The 19,833-nt window shown below is 42.0% G+C and overlaps 1 protein-coding gene across 4 annotated transcripts in view; it reads left to right on the top strand.

Moving 5' to 3' along the window:
• Nucleotides 1–19,833, top strand: part of LOC138760988 (beta-soluble NSF attachment protein) — a 73,402-nt gene that overhangs the window by 49,236 nt on the left and 4,333 nt on the right. Inside the window, exons 11-12 of one of the 4 annotated variants that reach the window (XR_011356045.1) lie at nt 2,430–2,535; nt 5,308–5,372. Coding sequence is in view for 2 of the 4 variants with exons in the window: in XM_069932415.1 (XP_069788516.1) it covers nt 2,430–2,528 (99 nt within the window). In the remaining 2 variants the exon portion in view is untranslated. Of the gene's footprint in view, nt 1–2,429; nt 6,318–19,833 lie in introns of those variants that run through there. The other 3 variants (XM_069932415.1, XR_011356046.1, XM_069932416.1) reach the window with 3 other exon arrangements.

Genomic DNA, 19,833 nt, shown 5'->3' with positions numbered 1-19,833 from the left:
TAGCCCTCTTGTGTCCTCTACACATGCTTGCTGATCATTGAGTATTTCCAGCATTTTGTATTTTTAGTTCAGTTATCCAGCATCTGCAGTTTTTGATTCTCTGTTCCTGTCTAGTTTTTGATGGGTGAAACAGGTTTAAAATCTCAGCACATGGAGTAGTCGTTTGATTTGAATTGCTGTTTGTTGCTAACCCAAAAGAATTCAAATCTGGAATTGAAGTCACAGAATCCCAGATTTCTGGAAACCATCCCTTCGGCCCAACAAAGCTCATTCATTTGCTGCATTCCTATCCCTCACGTATCCTGTAAATCTTTCTTATCTATGTCCCTGATTTATTAGCTTTTGAATATAACAATTATTCCCACTTCCACCACTTCCTCTGGCAACTTGTTCCATATAACCCACCAGCCTCTGTGTGAATATGATGCACCTTGGGTTCCTTTTAAATTTTTACCCTTTCACCTTAAATCCATGCATATAATTTTGTATTCCTTACCCTGGGAAAAAATTATAAATATTTATCTTACTTGCCTCATATGATATTATAAATCTGTTGGGTCACCCTCAATTTCCTTTGATGCATGGAAAAGAGTCCCAGCCTCTCCCTGTTCAAGCCCTCCAATCCCATCAGCATTCTTGTGAATACTTTTTGAACCTTTTCTGGCTTAACAATATCCTTCCTCTCACTGGGTGGCAACACTCCAAATGCCATCTCATGGGCATCCTTTAGGGTTGTAACATGATGTCTCTGTTCCTGTACTTTGTGCCCTAACCGATGAAGGCAAGTGTGGCAAAAGCCTTCAACATTTGCGTGACACCCCAAGTCTCTTTTCTACCAGGGCCCTACCATTTACCATGCAAATCCTGCGCTGGTTTAACTGTCCAAAGTGCATTCCCTTGCACTTGTTCAATTAAACTACATCTGCCATTCCTTGACCAAATTTCCCAGTTGATTTAAACCCTGTTGTAATCTTGAATAACCTTCACTGACTGATACACTGCACTAGCATTTTTGGTGTTGTTTGCAAACTTGCTAAGCATGCAAACTTCATTGTCATTCATGTTGTTAATATGAATGACAAACTTAACCAATCCCTGCAGTACACTTCTGGTCACAAGCCTCCAATCAACCCTCCACTACCACCCTCCCATCAACCAACTCTATGTCCAATTAGCCAGCTCACCCTGGATCCCATGTAACTTGATATTTCAAACCAGTCTCTATGTAGAACCTTGTCATAGGCCTTGCTAAAGTTCTTGTACCAGCCATTCTTAACGGGGGCTATACGCACACCCACCCCCGGTGGTGGGGGGGGCACAGCACATTTAAGGTAAGGGGAGGCACGGACTGAAATCATATTTTTTTTTGTTTGTTAAGTAGTCAGTCAGAGAGAAGTACAGGAGAACCCATCTAAACTTGTTTGCTTCACATAAACGTTGGGCAGTGTCGTAAGGGGGCCATAACTGAAAAAAGGTTGAGAATAGCTAATGTAGACAACATCTGCCGCCCTGTCCTCCTCAATCTTTCCGGTCACCTCTTTTTAAAAAAAACTCAGCCATGTTCGTGAGATACTATTTCCTCTGCATAAAATTATGCTGAGTATCCTTAATCAGTCCATCCCTATTCAAATGCAAATAGATCCTGTCTCAGAATCTTCTCCAGTAATTTACCTGTCACCAGCCTCTTTTAAACTGCACCACCTGGGTAGCCCTCCTGGGACCAAGCTGCGACTACTGGGGCAAAGGTGATGGAAGCACCTTTTAAATTGTCGGGGCATCTACCCATTAAATCACTAACCCGCTGGTTTAAGGGGGATCCTGCCCCTGCAATGACATGTCACTTAATCACTGGAAGTACTTCCAGATATTCAGATGCTGGGTGCCCGGTGATGCATGCACGCAAGCGCTGATGTCACCAGAATAAACGGGTTGGCTATTTTTGTTTTCAAATCGCCTGTGGACAGGACCTAGGAAAGTTTAACTGGGTTCCCTGACTACCTCTGAGGTAGGTCAGGGACCCAGTTGGACTCCGATGGGGTTGTCCGGGTCAGACCCTTTCTAACTGCCCAGTTAACCCCATTTTACATGGCAATTTGAAAGGGCCTACTGATGTTGAGCTCATTGGCCTGTAGTTCCCTGGCTTTTTCTTGCAGCCTTTTGTAAATTAAGACGGCATTAGCCATCCTCCACTTCTCAGGCACCTCTGACATGCTCAACAATGATGCCCATATTTGAGGATACACATGATCAGACTGATGTGATGTGTTTAATGTGGCATTAGTGACATTTTGTTCAAAGACCAGACATCTGCAGACACTCGATTTATTTTAAAAAAAATGTTTTAAAGATAACATTTTCTCATTGCAAATATAGTATCTATTTCAGATATTCTTGTTAATTGCACAGTATAATTCATTTTGATCCTGTAGGTGAAAGAATTTGATTCCATATCGAGACTGGACCAATGGCTCACAACCATGTTGCTGCGTATTAAAAAATCCATCCACGGAGAAGGAGATCTGAAATGAAAATTTAGTGAGCGTTAAGGCATTTTGCCAAATTTATGACATGCTATTATGTGTATTGGGTTGTGACAATCTTGGAAATGCCTGTTTTAGTGTTACTAATTAGGTTTTTGTTTTCTTTGTGTAATCTGTCATGCCCGTCTATTGATTAATGCCCATCATGGGAACTGTTCCTAGCCCTAAGCATCACAGCACTACAAAGGGCATGGTAAAACTCTTACCATTTTGCTTGAAAACTGTTCTGAATGTTTGTGAAGTAAAAATTCCTTTTGTGTTAATGCAAGTCCATTGGGTAGTAATTCAATACTGCAGTAAAGGAATGTGAAGCAATGTATGTAAAAAACAAAAGGGTCTAGAATTCTCTATCTGGAATTCATGTACCTGGAATAATGCAGGAGGTCATGGTGAAAGTCCAACAAATGACCCGAATTTTTTAAAAGACATTTATAGTTTTGTGTTCAGTTTGTAATATCTAATTGCTTTTTCTGCACTTTAGTTATTGTGTTAATTTTAATACCATTTTAATTATTTGTCCTTTGCAATTGACTGTAAAGATCTAATCAAGAGTCAATGTGACTATGTTTATATTGAAAAGAAACATCTTGTTGGCCATTCCATTTAGTGTTGTGAACTGGACGGTGTGTGTCCCTGACATTTACAGTAGTTTAAGAATCTTTTAAAATACTTTTTAAACAGTCCTTGGTTCGGTTTTGATTTATCACTGATGAAACATTGTCAAAGATTTTTTTTAAAAAATTTGCTTATTATGAGAATGTTCCTTTTTTTTAAAACCCAGAAGTTTCACAGACATGATGGAAAAGGTTTGTATTAAACTTGTGTAATACGAAGGCAGCCACTGAGGATTTCTGTTTACATTGAACAATTGATAAAGAGGAGCATTTTGCAATGTACAGTGTCAGAAAGGTTGCAACGACATGAATGTTCTACTTTATAAAAGGTAGTATTTGTAAATACAGGATTTAATAATTTGTGAAAGCCCAGTGTTAATTTTCCATGTCTGCTGTGTGTGTATGTGTGTATAGTAAATGTGGAACCAGCCAGATCAGACAATTCGAATTGGAGTGAAACACAAAAGTCTGCAGATGCAGTGATTCCAGTAAAAATCAATGCTGTAGAAACTCAGCAGGTCACACAGTGTACTTTATGTAGCAAAGATAAAGATGACCAATTTTTTGGGTCTGAAATCTTCACCAAAGTATAAGCAAAATGTAGTGCCTGCATTTTGCTCGTACCTTAATGAAGCCCTTGCGCCTGAACCATTGGTTACATATCTTTGGTATATAAAGTACGCTGTGTGTCCTGCTGAGTTTCTCCAGCCTTGCTTTTTGTTATAACAGAGACACCTTTGTTCCCCCCCCCCCCCCAAAAAAAAACAGATGGTTCAGTTGGCTCAGCTAGTGTTTAAGACTTGGGAAAGTTAATGCATTGATGGTGATCTAGAGGAAGATATTGAGAAGGGACAATGACATTAATTAGATGTAGAGATTGAAATCAGCAGTTTCTTGACTCTGGGGCATTTGAGTTGAATGATGATCATAATGGGGTTGGGAAGCAAAAGATGGTGCAAGTTCATTTAGGTAAACGAAGTTCTGAGAAAACTGGAGCAAAGCACAATGTGCTAGAGGGACTCAGTTGGTCACACAGCATCTGTGGAAGGAAATTTGTGCTGAAATGTCGACTGTCAATTTCTCTCCTTGGATGTTGCCTGACCTGCTGAGTCCCTCCAGCACTTTGTAAGGTGCTCGAGTTTATTTTGGTAAATACATTCCATTACCATGTCTAATCTTTAAACGCCAGACACTTTATATATTAGAACATGTTGGGTCTTGCTGTGTTTCATATCATATCCTGAAGTCTAAATACAGGTCAGAGTTTCATGGACATTCTCAAGCTCCGAATTACAAATGGACTATCTGTTTTCTATGGATGTGGGATACTCCATTTAAGTGAGAGACTGCATTTTTTTTGGTGTCGAAGGATGATTTATTTTCTGTGGTTATGAAATGGTTTCTGGTTTTAAACAGAAGTTTTTAATGTACACACCTGCTATGGGCTTCAAATGAGATTGTCAACTTGAAATTCACGCAGCGTAGGTACTTTTGTTCTTACTTTGCAAAATATAAAGCTGCTACAATCTGACAAATAAACACAAAGCTGTTTCTCTTTAATTTTAATCATAAAAATTCTGTATATTCTATACTGTCAGAGGAAAATTGCAGCCATTCATGAATTAATGTTGGCTGAGGCTCATTTGTTCTCTGCAACACTGACTGTCTCTCAGTCGGTTCTGCTGTTCCATTTGATTCCATCTGCACTAGTAATGTTTTGAAAGCTTTTTTTTAAATGAAATCCTCAGGTGTTTAACTTTAAAAATTTTAAAAATGAATTTGTTACATTTGACTATTTCATAGAGGAATAGAATTTACTGTAATACATTGGATTTTACTCTAAACGTAGAGTGAATGTGATAGCTGCAGGTGATGCTTTTTGTACATCTATTGATGGCCTGAAATCTAGAATCACCACTTGGAATGATGCAAAACAGCATTTTACTACTTGGGGAAATGTTCATTTAAAATAGTTGTTCCAACATTTATGAAGCTTGATGTCAAATGCTCATTATAAATCTTTAATTATAATTTTAATTCTTTGGACATTATAGAAAATCTGTAATGGTAGTTATTTATGCCAGAACTTTTATATTTACATAATGGTATTTGGTTTGCAAATCAAATGGAGTAAAACCTGCTAGCTTTTCCAGATTCACAAGAGGAAACGTTGCGAAATCCACTGGTTGTCACCTGACATATTGAAATGGGCAAACTGGTGAGAATGAAGTTATTTACTTGCATTTCTGAAATATATCTGTACAATCACTTTAATAACCGGCATTTTACTGGAGGTTTTGCCAAATGGCTTTCAAAGTAATAAATTCCAACACTTGTTTTGAAGAAGTGGTTTATGATCTGGGTAGAACTTTTGTTGTCAGGTATAGACTTGGAGAAGAGTGAACCACAGTTGGGAATGTTCTCCCTTTCATCCCCTTCAAGATCTAGTTAAAAGGATTTGTATATTTCTGGAAAATCACTAAAATCTGGTCCGATCAGATATATGCTTATGTACGGAGATGCTTCGTGATATCCAGCTTTGAACTTTGCTTTTGAAGATCTGGTGCTGTGATCCTGCAGGAAAGAGAACTCATTCACCACTGGGGGTGGGGGGGATGGGATGGAGGAATGTAAAGCCATCCTTTTGTGAATTAAACTTTGAAAAATTGTGACAGCTGGAGGGCATCCAATTCAAGTTGTTAGGAACTCAAGGTCAGGAAGGATGTTCCTTTTGCAACCTGGAGTATGAAAGGAATTATAATGGAAAGAAAATGTCTTTCACGCTTTAGGATGTCACTTAATATAATCCACCTTCCTCTGATCACCCATACATTTGAAATTGTTATTTTCTTTGGTCAAGTGACAAGCAGCTTTTTGTCAAAGTATTTGATCTGTATTGTTAAGCTTGTGGCACCAACTTGTGTGGATTGTATGCCTGTTCGTGTGTTTGTGTCTCAGTGTAACTACTCATATGCAGCATGTTACAAGGTCATTTGAGCAATGTTATCAGATGTATGTATCATAAAGTGTTTGGAGATATTATGCTTCAGGACAATCTAATCCTTGTGATGTTTGCAAAACTGATGCATTTGGGGCATTAAGCAGTCTTTTCCTGAGAAGCTGAACTTCTCAAAGAAAATAAAATATTCCAAGTACGATCAAAGTTTCTGTTCCTTGTTTTAATCCTATGCATTGTACTTTAAGGGATCCAACATCTGCAATGGGATGCACAAGTGTCAGCCTGTGAACGTAGCTGCACTGCTACATTTTCTCAGTGCAGGCTGAACTTGGCTGCACATGTGATCCAGGTTCCCCTGCAGATCTCAGAAATCAAAAAGAATTTCCAGCTTCTGAATTTATTGGCATACACACTGTACATGTGCACTGAAATTGTTAGTTGCTAAGTTGAACAGGTGTTTATAAAGAAAAGTTGTAACACAGTAGTAATATGCAAGTTAATATTTGCCGTAATCCTAGTGCTAGAGTGGAGTATAGAAGAATGAGAGGGGATCTCATAGAAACATTTTGAATGCTGAAAGGATTGGACGGAGTAGATGTGAATCAGATGTTTCCCTTGGTGGGTGAATCTAGGACAAGAGGACACAGTCTTAGAATTAGAAGGTACCCATTTAAAACAGATGAAGATAAATTTCTTTAGCTAGAGGGTTGTGGAATTCGTTGCCACATACAGCTGTGAAGGCCCGATCACTGGAGGAGTTTAAGGAGGAGATTGATAAGTATCTAATTAGTCAGGGTATCAAGGGATTTGGGGAAAAGGCCAGAATTTGGAACTAGATGTGAGAACGGTTTAGCTCAAGGTGGAGTTGTGGAGCAGGTTCGATGGTCTGAATGTTCACTTTGTCTTGTGATAAAAGTGACCTGCAATACTGCAGACAGTCCTATTTTGGAGTTGGAGCAGTTGATGATTAGCGTAACAAGGGGAGATGAAAGAGTCTGATAGTGTTGGAAAGTAGCTGTTGTTGAGCCTAGAGATGCTGGTCTTTCTGCCAGAAGGTAGCAGTGAGTAGAGGTTGTGAGCAGGGTGCTGGCTGCCGCCTTGTGGCAGTGCTTCATGCAGATGTGTTCAATGGTCCTCAACGTCCATTAATATTGACAATGAGAGTTTCTTCATGTTGCAATCTGCATATTCATGTGGCTGCTCTTGTTCCTGACATGTTTCGAGGAGTGCAGTACCCAAAGATGTTGCGGGCTTCCCATATTATCACCTCCAGATACTCCATCCAGTCCTGCTGAGTACTGGCACCATGACCATGGTGGAAGGTGCCACTTAAGATTCCAAAGAATGAATGGTGACTGGGGCAACCTGAGATTCAAAAGACATATCGGATGCATTTGGGCTATACCCATGGAGTTGAGAAGGTTGAAGGGGGCAGGATCCTGCAGAAACTGACAAAAATTGTGAGAAATACATATGCAAGGTTGCAGCAGGAAGTGTGTTTCCACTAGCAGGTGAAACTAGAACAAGGGGATAAAAACCTAGAGATTTGGGGGAGTAGATTTAAGACAGATGAGACCTGCTACTCCCAGAGAGGAGTTAATCTGTGGAATTCTCTGCTCAAGGAAGCAGTGGAGGGTGCCTCTTTGAATGTATTTAAGGTAGAATTAGATTTTTGAACAGTAGAGGAATTGAAGATTTTGAGGAATAGGCACATAGGTGGAGCTGTGACTGCAGTTGGATCAGCTATTTTCCTGTGAACTGGCAGAGTAGCTCACTGGGCTAGATGGCCTCACGTCAAGTTTATTGTCATCTGATTGCACAAGTAGAATCCAATGAAACAACGTTCTCCAGTCCTCGGTGCCAAATCCAAATACACAATCAGACATACATTACATATGCAGGACAAGTATTCATATGTTCAAATAAATAAATATTGTTTCATGTATATGGGAGGCTTGGATGGTTAGTGTGAACAGTCCCTTTGGTTTTTCTCACTGCTTGTGGGAAGAAGGTGTTCCTTAGCCTGGTGGTGCTGGCTCTGATACTCCTGTATCTCTTTCCCGACCGGAGCAGCTCAAAGATGCTGTGTGCAGGGTGGAAGGGGTCCTCAATTATTTTTTGCGCCCTCTTCAGACAACGATCCTAGTAGATCACGTCGATGGGGAAAAGGGAGTGATCTTCTCTGCCACTCTTATGGTCCTGTGAACTGATCTTTGATCCATTTCTCTGCTGCAACCATACCACATTGAGGTGCAGCTGGCCAGGAAAATCTCAAAAGAGCACCTGTAGAAAGGTGACATAATAATGGCTGGTAGCCTTGCTGCTTCTGTCCTTTCAGAAAGTGCAGTTGCTGTTGTACCTTCCTGACATGCTCTTATTCTTAAATTGTTTTAAAGGAATTAGCCCAATGGAATGTCTTTCTGGACCATGAAATCTGTGCTGCCCAATTACACCCAATTCAACTCCCATCCCTGGAATGATTTAGAGAACGGGAGGAATCTGGAGCACCCAGAGTGAACCCACCCAGGTGATGGGGAGAACAGACAACCTTTCCATGGGAGAATTGAACTCCGTTGCGCCAACTGTGCTGCCATGTTTTTTTGCTACTATCCATCCGTTTAAAACCTCCATTAGTGGGTGCACCACATTTAATCTCTGTGCTTGTAACAGCTTCGCAAAGAAAGCAAAACCCACAGTTTCCTACAGAAAACCTCATCCTCACAGGAGGGTGATGAGAATATGCAAAGTGATGGGAGGGTTTGCAATCAAAGAAATTGCAAGATTCAATTCTCACCATTTTACATCGACTAACGTTCTGAGACTTGAACTAATGATTCAGGAGCATGAGCTCAGATCCCACTGCAACAGCTGGGGAATATAATCACTTGATATCTAGAAGGAAAAATTGATATTGCTGCTGAATGAATGCCATTAAAAACTATTTACACCACCGAGTTTCAGGCAACTGGAGAATCTATATCCTCTCATTGAAACCTCGGTATAGAAACACAGGGATTGAAATAGAGGGGGGAAAACAAAGGGGTTCAAACAGAGGAGTAGAAACAGTTGGGGTAGAAATAGAGGAGTTCAAACAGAAGTAGAAACGGGTTGAAACAAAGGGTAGAAACCGATTGAAAGAAAGTGGTTGAAACACGGGGAGATATAAAGCAGTGAAAACAGCACAGTGGAAACTGAGGGGTTAAAACAGGCAGAAAAGTAGAAACAAGGGGTAGAAATGGTGGGGTGCAAACAGGTATTCAAATAGGCAGAGGAAAGGTAGAAATGGAGGGGTTGAAACAAGGATGGAAATGGGTAGGAACAGGAATAGAAACGGGTTGAAAATTAGAGGTTCAAGGAGAGGGTTAGAAACGAGGTTGAAACATTGGGGTTGAAAGAGGTTTAGAAACGGCTGAAACAGGTGCATTGAAACAAAGGTCAGAAACAAGGGTTGAAAGTGTGGGCTGAAACAGGAGCTGTAGAAACTGGTGGGTAGAAACATGTGTGGGAATCTGGTTTGAAACAGGGACTGAAACAGGTGGGTAGAAACACATGGTTGGGAATCTGGTTTGAAACGGGTTGAAAGAGGGGTTGAAAAGAGTGGTTAAACTGAGGGGTAGAAACAGGAGTAAAATGGGGATGCAAACAAAGGGTTTGAAATAGAAGGGGTGGAAATGATTATAAACTGGTTTTGAAACAGGTAGAAAAAGGTTGATAATAGAAACGTGTCAAAATGGGTAGAAAATTAAGGGTTTAATGAGGGTTAGAAATGGAGATTGAAAAATGCATTGAAACAAGGGTAGAAACAGAGGGAGAAATAGAGGGATATGATGCATCAGCCATACTCAAAAGACTGAAGTTGAGCAAAATTGATTGTTTTTTTTTAACAATAGAACAAAGGCACATCCCTGCTGGTTGACTGTCCCGAACTGGGGAAGGGGCCACAGGTACAGTTGTGCCCAGACAGATAAATATATACATACAGTGGTATACCACATTCAACCCATGTTTTTAAAAAGAGTCCAATGGGGTGAAGTGTTGATACAATTACAAATTAATTATTTCGGGCTGTGACTGTGGCGCAGCGATGGGGTCCTGGATAGTCTTGGGTGCCTGGATGCAGTCATCGGTGTTGAGCTGGTGTATGCGCGGTGACGAGTCTGGTATGTCACGTGTTGGGGTTAAGGTAATGTGCCATGGCCCTGGTTATCGTGAGTGTTGAGGGGTAATCAGTGATGGTCTCCAAAATCCCTGAGGGTGCCAGGAGATTGTCTTTGCGCCCATTGGGGTAGGCCACATAGGCATATTGGGGGTTGGGGTGGAGGAGGTGGACCCTTTCGACCAGTGGGTCTGACTTGTGACTCCTCATGTTTCTGGAGTAGGACTGACCCTGGGATGTCAGCCATGCTGGTAGCGTGGTCGCTGTCGCCAATTTCCTGGGAAATGAAAATATGCGTTCAGCAGGTACGAGCGCACGTAATCCCTCATAAATGAGGGCCCCCACTCACTATGAATATTGCTCGGAAAGCTAGAGTGAAGAGGCTGTGTAGGCCCTTGGTGACTGTGGCAACTGTCATGTCAGGGCACGGGATGGCAAACAGAAAACAGGAGTACTCATCAAATACATTGAGGAAGCACACATCGTGGTCTGAGGAGAGGAGGGGTCCCTTGAAGTCAACACTCAGGTGTTTAAAGGGGTGGGAGGCCTTTATCAACTGCACTGACTGGCTGGAATAAGTATGGTTTGTATTCCGCGCAGACCTGGCAGTCTTTGGTCATTGACCTAATCTGTTTGATAGAGTAAGGCCAGTTGCAGACTTTGACAAAGTGAAAGAACCTGGTGACTCCGGGGTGGCAGAGATATTTATAAAGGCTTGTAAATGGTCGATTTATGCCCTGGCACAGGTTCTGCAGGATAGGGCATCATTGAGTTTCCCAGGCCAGTTCAAGGTATCATAATTGTAGATGGAAAGTCCAATTCTCCACCTCAATATCTTGTCATTCTTGATTTTACCTCACTGCTGGTTATTGAACATGACTGCACGTTGGTTGGTTAGCAAAGTAAATAATTTCCCAGCCAGGTAGTGCCTCCAGTGCGATACCTCCTCGACAAGGGCTTGGACCTCCTTCTCAGCAGAGGACTATCAAATTTTGGGGCTTTGGAGGGTGCGGGAAAAGAAAACGATGGGTCTGCCTGCCTGATTTAAGTGTGACCGCCTGATGCATCACTCTCCGTCTGGAAAAGGGTGGATTCATCCACAACGTGCATTGTGGCTTTGGTGACATCCGCCTTGATGCAGCTGAAGGCTGTGTGCGCCTCTGGTGTTAGGGGAAAAGAGGTGGATTTAATGAGGGGACAGGCCTTGTCCATTTAGTTGGGGACCCACTGGGCATAGTAAGTAAAGAAGCCTTGAGGCTCTGGGGGAGGGTGAGTTCCAGGAGTGGGTGCATACAGTCAGGGTCGGGACCAATGACTCCATTCTCATTGACACACAGCCACGGATGGTAAGGTGGGTTGTGTGTAATACACACGTAGCCTTATTGTACTTGAGGTTAAGGAGCTTTGGGTTGTGGAGGAATTTTTGAAGATTGGTGTCGTGGTCCTGCAGGTCACTGGTATTGATCTACCATGAGGTCCATTCCTGTTGGAAGACTGAGACCCCATTGGGGACTCTCAGGAAATTATAGAGGTGGCCGACCACCTTGAACCCAGTCTATTGGTAATCCTCCTGGCAGATGGGAAGCTGATGGTATGCCGGTTTTAGGTCGATGGTCAAGAAGACCCGATATTGTGTGATTTGGTTCACTGTATTGGATACATGGGGAAGTGGGTACGTGTTGAGTTGTATGCACCTGTTAATGGTCTGACTGGAGTTGATGACCCTCCTGCTTTTCTCCCCATTCCTCTCTATCACCACTTGTGCTCTCCAAGGACTGATGTAAGCCTCAATGATCTCCTCATTGAGGAGTCGCTGACTTCTGCCCTAAGGCCCTGCCCTCAGCACTGTACCACCTACTTTTGGTGGCAACAGCTTTACAGTCGGAGGTGAGTTTGGTGAACAGCGATGGAGGGGTGATTTTGAGGTTGGAGAGTCTGCAGGTTGTGTGCAATCGGTGATCAGACTGTTGGCTGTAGGGGATGGGGCTGATGGGTTGGTGGAGTGCAGCAGGCGATTTAAAAACAGCTGGTTACAGACAATGAGGGGCAGATGGGGCCCATCGTTCTTTATCATCGCCCTTTTAAGGTGACATTGAAAGTCCAGTCCCAGTCGCACGGCAGCTCAGAGCTGTGGCATCACCAGAAGTTTAAAGTTTTTATAATCTGTGCCCCGCATAGTTTGAATCACTACACACTAGCTATGGACATCCACCATATGTGACCTTGAGGCCAAGGAGACCTTTTGGCTTACTGGCCTTACAACAAGGGAATAGCACTGCACTGCGTCGGGGTAGATGAAACTCTCTGTGCTCCCAATATCGAACAGGCAACTTGTCACGTGGCCGTTTACCTGAACGTCCATCATCGATCTGGTGAGTTGATGGGGACAACCCTGGTCGAGTGTGATAGAAGCCAGTGTCAGATCGCTACTTGTCACTGCATCAGAGAGTTTGAGTGTTGAGTCAGGAGATAGCAACATCCAAGATAGTGGCCCCCATGGCCTGCACGTGGTGCTGCTAGGGAGTGGTGGTTTTGATCTGCACACCATAGCCTAGTGCCCTTTCTTCCCATAGCTGGAGCAGGCCACACCTTTTGCTGTGCAGCGTTCCCTTGGGTGCTTGCCCAGGCCGCGGAAGTAGCACTTCAGGTGCTCGCGTATAGTGGCCGTGGTCGTGCCTCTGGCAGAAGATGATGGTGGTGGCGTGTCCCAGCTTGGTGGCACCCGGGGCAACCATGAGGCTGCTGTGTTGTCAGTTTAGTAGGCCTCCATGTTCTAAAGGGCCACCTCCAGTGTGCCTACCAATTCAACCGCCCTTTGCAGACTGAGCTCATCTTGCTCTAGTATTCTCTGGCAGATGTAATTTGACCTGATGCCTGTGACATTGGCATCCCTAATCAGGTTCTCCGTGTACTCTGTGGCTATCATAGCCTTGTATTCACAGGCCCGTCAAGGGTTCATAGGATTCAGAGGTACTTGGTGTTTGATTCCCTTGGTTGCTGCTTTCAGGTCACTAGGAGGTGTCTGGCATAGACCTTGTTGAATTTCTCAGGTACTGGCCTTTCAATATCTCCATTGCCTCCAGAAATGATGCAGCATCCCTGATCATCGAGTACACCAGGGGCCTGACCCAGGAGTACAATGCCTGTAATTTGTCGTTCTCCAACTGAACGATGGCTGATGATGTCTGCAGAGTTCAAAGTTGGTAGATGCCTCAGGCAATTAAGGGTCGATTTCCAGTTTCTCTGGCTTCAGGATCTGCTCAATTGTCAAGATTATTGCGAATAAAATTGATGCAACATCAATGACTCAAAAGTCTGAAGTTGACAAAACTGATTGGCTTTTATTCGCAATAGAATGAGGGCACTTCCCTGCTGGTTGACTGTCCTGAACTGAGGAGGGGGCTGAGGGACAGTCACCTTTATTCAGGAGCCTGTGGGAGGAGCCACATGTACATTCAGCCAATTGGTGTACCCAGACAGAAAAATATAAACATACAGTGGTTTACCACAAGTTCCACTTCTCTAAGTGGAAATAGAGCTATAGAAACTGGTGGGTAGAAACATATGGGTGGGAATCTGGTTTGAAGCAGAGGGGTAGGGACATTGGTTGAAACAGATGGGTAAGAAATAAGTGGTAGAAAGAGAAAGTTTGAAACTGAGGGGTAGAAACAGATAGGTAGAAACATATGGGACAGAACAAATGGTCAGAAACCAATAAGTAGAAACTGAGGGGTATAAAAATGATTGAAACAGTGGGATAGAAATAGGTAGAAACCAAGGATTTCATACAGAGTGGGTGAAATACAGGTTTTGAAACAGAGGGATAGAAACAGATGTGTTGAAATAAAGAGGGTTTGTAACAGAGGAGAGGAAACATGGGTTGAACCAGATGAGTCGAAACAGAGGGATTTAAACAGACAGGTTGAAACAGAGTGTAGAATCAGAGGGGTAGAAAGAGAGATGTTGACACAGGTGGGTAGAATCTCTGGTCGAAACAGGAAAAACAAAGTAGCTGAAACAGAGAGATAGAAATATTGGGATTCAAACCCTCTTTTTCTGCCCCTCTGTTTCAAACTTTCTGTTCCCAACCCCCCTCTCAATCACACCCTATCTCTCTCTTTCTCTTTTACTCTCTCTCTCTCACTTATTTGATCTCCCTTTATATTTTTCTGAAACTCTCCTTTTCATTCTTCCTCTTTGCTTTGTCTTTTTTTCCTCTGTCTTACTGTTACATTCTCAATTTCACTTTTTCTTTCCCTTTCCCTCTTCATCTCTTTCTCTTCTTCTCTTGCTTGTTTTTCTCTTTCTTTCTCTCCCCTCTCCCTCCCCTGTTTTCTGTTACAAAGAATATAAATGTTTTGTTTGGGTATTGCCCAATTTGGAATATTGTGTGTCTTTCTGGTCACCTAGCTACAGAAAGGATATCATATCAATAAGATTGAGAGTGCAGAGAAGATTTTACTAGAATGTTGCCGGTTCTTCAGGAGTTGAGTTTCAGGGAAAGATTAAGCAGATTAGGACTTTATTCCTTGGAAGGAAGAAGAATGAGGGGAGATTTGAAAGAGGTTTACAAAATTATGAAGGGTGTGGATAGAGTATATGTGAGTAGACTCCACTGAGATTAGAAGAGATAAATATGAGAGGATGTGACTTTAGGGTGAAAAGAGAAAGGTTTAAGGGGAACTTCTTCAGTCAGAGAATGCTATATCTCCCCCTCTCTCACACATTTTCACTCTCTCATCCTCTCTTTCTCACTTCCTCTTTCAATCTCTTCCTCTCTCATTTACTCATTTTCTCTCTCGCTCTTCCCTCTCACTTCTCATTATTTGTCTTTCTTTATTTCTATCTTACTCTGCCTCTCTTCCCCTCTTTCCCTTCCCTCTAAATCTTGTGCTTTCTGCCTTAATGTCTCTCTCTCTTTCTCTTATTCCCTTTCTATTTTCCCTCTCTTTCTGTATTTCTCCTTTTCTCTCTGTCTCTATTACTCCCTTTCTCTCTCCCCCTCTATATCTCCCTTTCTCTCTCCCCCTCTCTTTCTATCTCTTTACATTTCTCCCTGGTCATAAAGACAACATAACCTTTGTGAATGGACACTTGTAGCTTTGCAGAACACTATTCCTTCTACTGACCACTCTGTCCTTCATCACAACTTCATTCCTTTCCAATATCCCAACGAAAATGACCCATGTGTGGGTTTGTGATCAGTCTTTTGACCTCTGCAATTTCTCCTCTTGTCCACATGGCTTCTATGGATGTTTCTCTGTTAGATACGGTAAGTGCCACCTTCTGGATCTCTAAATATGGTTTGCTTGTGGTCAGACGATACTTTACATCATACATTATTGCAAATTACAGGCCCTCAGCCCACAATGTTGTGCCAACCTATATAAACCTACTCAACAAACTAAACCTTCCCAGCTTCACACCCATAACCCTCTATTTTTCTTGCATCCATGTTCCTGTCTAAGTTCCAAGGATCCCATGCCTCATGATGTTCTGAATGAGTTTACCATTAGGAACCTTGTCAAATGCTTTTCTAAAGTTCATATACTCTACATCTATCGCCATACCTTCATCAATTACTTTTACTTCCTCAAAAAGCTCATCTCTTGAGCCATGACCTCACAACGCCATGCTGATTATCCATGAGAAGACTATACTTCTCTAAATACTTATTAATCCTGTCCCAAAGAATCCTCATCATTAGTATGTCCACCACTGACATATGACACACAGGATTCTCCCTATTACTTTTTTAAAACAAAGGTACCACATTTGCTATTCTCCAGTACCTCTCCTGTGACCAGGGAGGACTCGAAGATCATTGCCAACTCCCCAACAATCTCTTCCCTTGCAACTTGTGGTAAACTGGGGAAATTCTTGTCTGGTCCAAGGAACTTCTCAACCCCATTTTTTAAAAGAAGATCCAGCACTTCCTCTTTCTTAAACTCATTGTGCTCCAGCACATAAACTTTCTCTATTCTGATGTCACATTGATTAAGGTCCCTTTCTCTGGTGAACACTGAAGCAATGTATTCATTGAGGACCTCCTCTGCCTCCAGACACCGGCTCCCTCTTTTTTCCTTAAGTGGCCCTACCTTCACACTCATCATCCTTCAATTCTTCACATACACATAGAATGCCTTTGGGATTTCCTCATTCCTACTTGCTGAGACCTTTTCGTGCCCCCTTCTAGCTCTCTTAAGCCATGTTTTTCCTTCTTGGATACCATACCTATAATTATCACGAGCCCATCCTGTTTCCTGGATGCTTCCTTTTTCCTCTCAACTAGCTGCCTCACCTGCTTTGTCAACGATGGTTTCCTTTTTCTAACATCTTTTCCTTGTCTCAGTGGGACAAACTGATCCAGAACCCCATGCATAGAGCTCCCAAAACATCCTGCACATTACTTCTGTACTTTTCTCCAAGAACATCTGTTCCAAATTTCCCCTCCCTAGTTCCTGCCTCATCTTACTGTAATTAGCCCTTCTCCAATTAAGCATTTTTCCATTTTGCATCCTATCCTTGTCCATAGCTATACTAAAGGTCAGAGAGTTGAGGTCACTATCACTGAATTGGTCCGCCACTGAGAGTTCTGTCACTTGACTCGTTCATTCCCAGTACTAGATCCAGTATGGCCTCTCCTCCAGTTGGCTTGTCCACATACTGTCAGGAACCCTTTTTGGACATACCTGTCAAATTCTTCCCCATCTTTATCTCTTGCTGCAATGAGGATGAATACAGGAGGGAGAAAGATCAGTTCGTTGAGAGGTGTCTCAACAACAACCTTGCACTCAATGTAGCAAAATCAAGGAGATGATTGTCGACTTTGGGGGTCATCATTGGAGAGGGTCAAGAACTTCAAACTCCTGGGTGTTTACATCTCTGAGGATCTGTCCTGGAACCTTCACGTCGATGCAATCACAAAGGTTTGCCGATGTCTATACTTCGTGAGAAGTTTTTTTTTGTAATTCTTTATTTATCGCACTATGAACCAAATCAACCAATATATTTATAGAGGCATCTCTTTAAATATTCACAGTGACATTTTCTCTTTTTTTCCCCCTTCCCACCCCCCTCCAAAAACAGTAAATATTGAACATATAAAATACAATAAAACAATATCTTTTTATAAATACAAAAAAAAAGACATCATCTACACATTAAATCTGATCATGTTTATCTTACCATTTTAGGTGGTGGAGGTCTGAGGCCTGCTCTTTCTGTTATGTTCCATATATGGTTCCCAGGTTTTTTCAAACATTGTAACTTTGTCTTTCAAATTATATGTGATTTTTTTTCCCAATGGGATACACTTAAACTTGGTTATATATTCCATTAATGTTTATAGTCATATAGTCCAATGTGGCCATCTTATATCTTTATTTTCACTTCTTTTCCACCTCTTCACCATCTCCATTCCCTTTTTTTCCATTACTGTTTTTTAAGTTTTCTTTTTAATCTCAATATATGACAACACACTTAAGACATGAAATACTCCAACAATCCCCACAAGAAATAACCCTTTAACCTCAAATGAATCTCCCCTCCTTGGATTGTCCCTTGTCCCTTGACGGCAACCACAACTCCCCTTTCCATTCGGTTTGCGAACTTACTCGCAAGCGTCAACCAATTTCACAGTGACCATTATTCTCCCCCCCCCTGGAGAACACTATTTTCCTATACATATAACAAAACTCTCCCTCTTTTATCCCCCTTCTTCCCCTTCTCTTATCCATCTTTAAATCTTTAAATATACATTATATTTACTTTATATTTTTACATATTTTTGTATATTTTCTTGCTGGTCATCCTTCTTGTCACTCCTCCTCCTCTCTTCTGTCCTACAAATGTTCAGCAAATTCTTGGGCTTTCTTTGGGTCTGAGAACAGTCTGTTCTGTTTCCCAGAAATAAATACTTTGAGTACTACTGGATGTCAAAATATAAAGTTATAACCTTTCTTCCATAAAATTGTTTTTGCTGTGTTGAATTCCTTCCTCTTCTTTAAAAGTTCGAGCTTATATCTGGGTATAAAATATTTTTTGTCCCTTATATTCCAACGGCTTATTGTTTTTTTTTGCCTGCTCCAGTATGTTCTCTTTTGTCGTATATCTTAAGAAGTTTTACCAACATGGATCTCGGTTTTTGATGTGGTGGCGGTTTCAGTACTAGCGCTCTATGCACCCTTTCGATTTCTATTTCTTCATGTGAATCTGTCATTCCCAGCACCTTCAGGATCCATCCTTTTATAAATTCCTTCATATCTGACCCTTCTTTGCCTTCTTTCAGGCCCTCTATTTTTATGTTGTTTCGTCTACTGTAGTTTTCCAATACGTCAATTTTTTGTGACAGTAAATCTTGTGTCTCTTTAATTTTTTTTCACTCTCTTCCAACTTCCCTCCTAAATCATTTATCTCAATTTCTACAGCAGCTTCTCGTTCCTCCACATTTTCTATTCTTTTCCCTATTTCAGTCATGACCAACTCTCAGCTTTGCATTCTGTCTTCAGCTCTTTTCATTTTTCTTTTGATTGAACTAAATTCTAATGATAGCTATTCTTTTAATGACATTTGTTCTTCAAAAAAGGTTTTAACTAAATTTTGTCCTTCTATTTTACCTTCTTCTTTCCTTCGAAATTCTTGGTCTTCTTCCTCCTCTTCTTCTGTGTCTGTATCTATGTCTGTGTCGCCATCTTCTCTTCTCTGTATCTGTGTATCTTCATCCTTCTCTGGTGAGCTGCTTCGGTATCCTTGCTGGGCCTCCTGCTGTAGGTTGGCCTCCTGCTGGCCGCCCCATTGCCGCTCATCCTTTTCCCACCCTTCATTCTCTTTCTCACCACTCTTCTTTTCTTCTTTCTTGTTTGCTTCCCCCTGACGAACGCCCCGATACTGGGTGTCTCTCAGCTGGCCGCTCCGCAGCTGAGTCCCCCTCTCGCCGTCATTCACCATTTTTACTTGTGCACTGTGCATGCGCAACTCTTCGCACGCGAAGTTGCGGACCTCTTCTTGGCTCTGAGAGCCATTTTTGAAGTCCGCCAGTCGGGAGGACACTGTTCCTCAGGGGACTCACCAACATCGGAGATCAGCTATTCCTCTCCATGGTGGCTCTCTGCTCCAACATGCAGGTAAGGCCTTCTTCTTTCTTCTCCAGTGATTTTCCCTCTTCCCTTTTCTCTGTTATTCTTACTTTCTCTTCCTGTATTTTATGTTTATTGAGCTCTGTTTTTTCAAGCTTTTTTTTTCTCTGGAGAGGGCTGGTTCCTCTCGACCAGCCACTACTCCATCACTACTTTGTGAGAAGTTTGAGGAGATTCGGTATGTCACGAAGAATCTTGAAACCTTCTACCGCTGTACCAAGGAGAGCATTCAATCTGGTTGCATCACTATTTGGTGCAGAGGTGCCAATGCTCAGGACAGGAAAAAAAAAATCCAGGGTATTGTTCACTCAGTCTGTGAAATCACGGGCACCAGTCTTCACTCTATCGGGAACATCTAAAACAGGTGGTAACTTAAGAAAGCAATCTCTATCCTCAAGGATCCTCACCACTCAGACTATGGCTTCTT

Source organism: Narcine bancroftii, chromosome 4, assembly GCF_036971445.1.
Source record: "Narcine bancroftii isolate sNarBan1 chromosome 4, sNarBan1.hap1, whole genome shotgun sequence".
NCBI classification, from domain to species: Eukaryota; Metazoa; Chordata; class Chondrichthyes; order Torpediniformes; family Narcinidae; genus Narcine; species Narcine bancroftii.
Note: the sequence above shows the minus strand (reverse complement) of the source record. Positions and strands in the feature narration are given on the sequence as shown.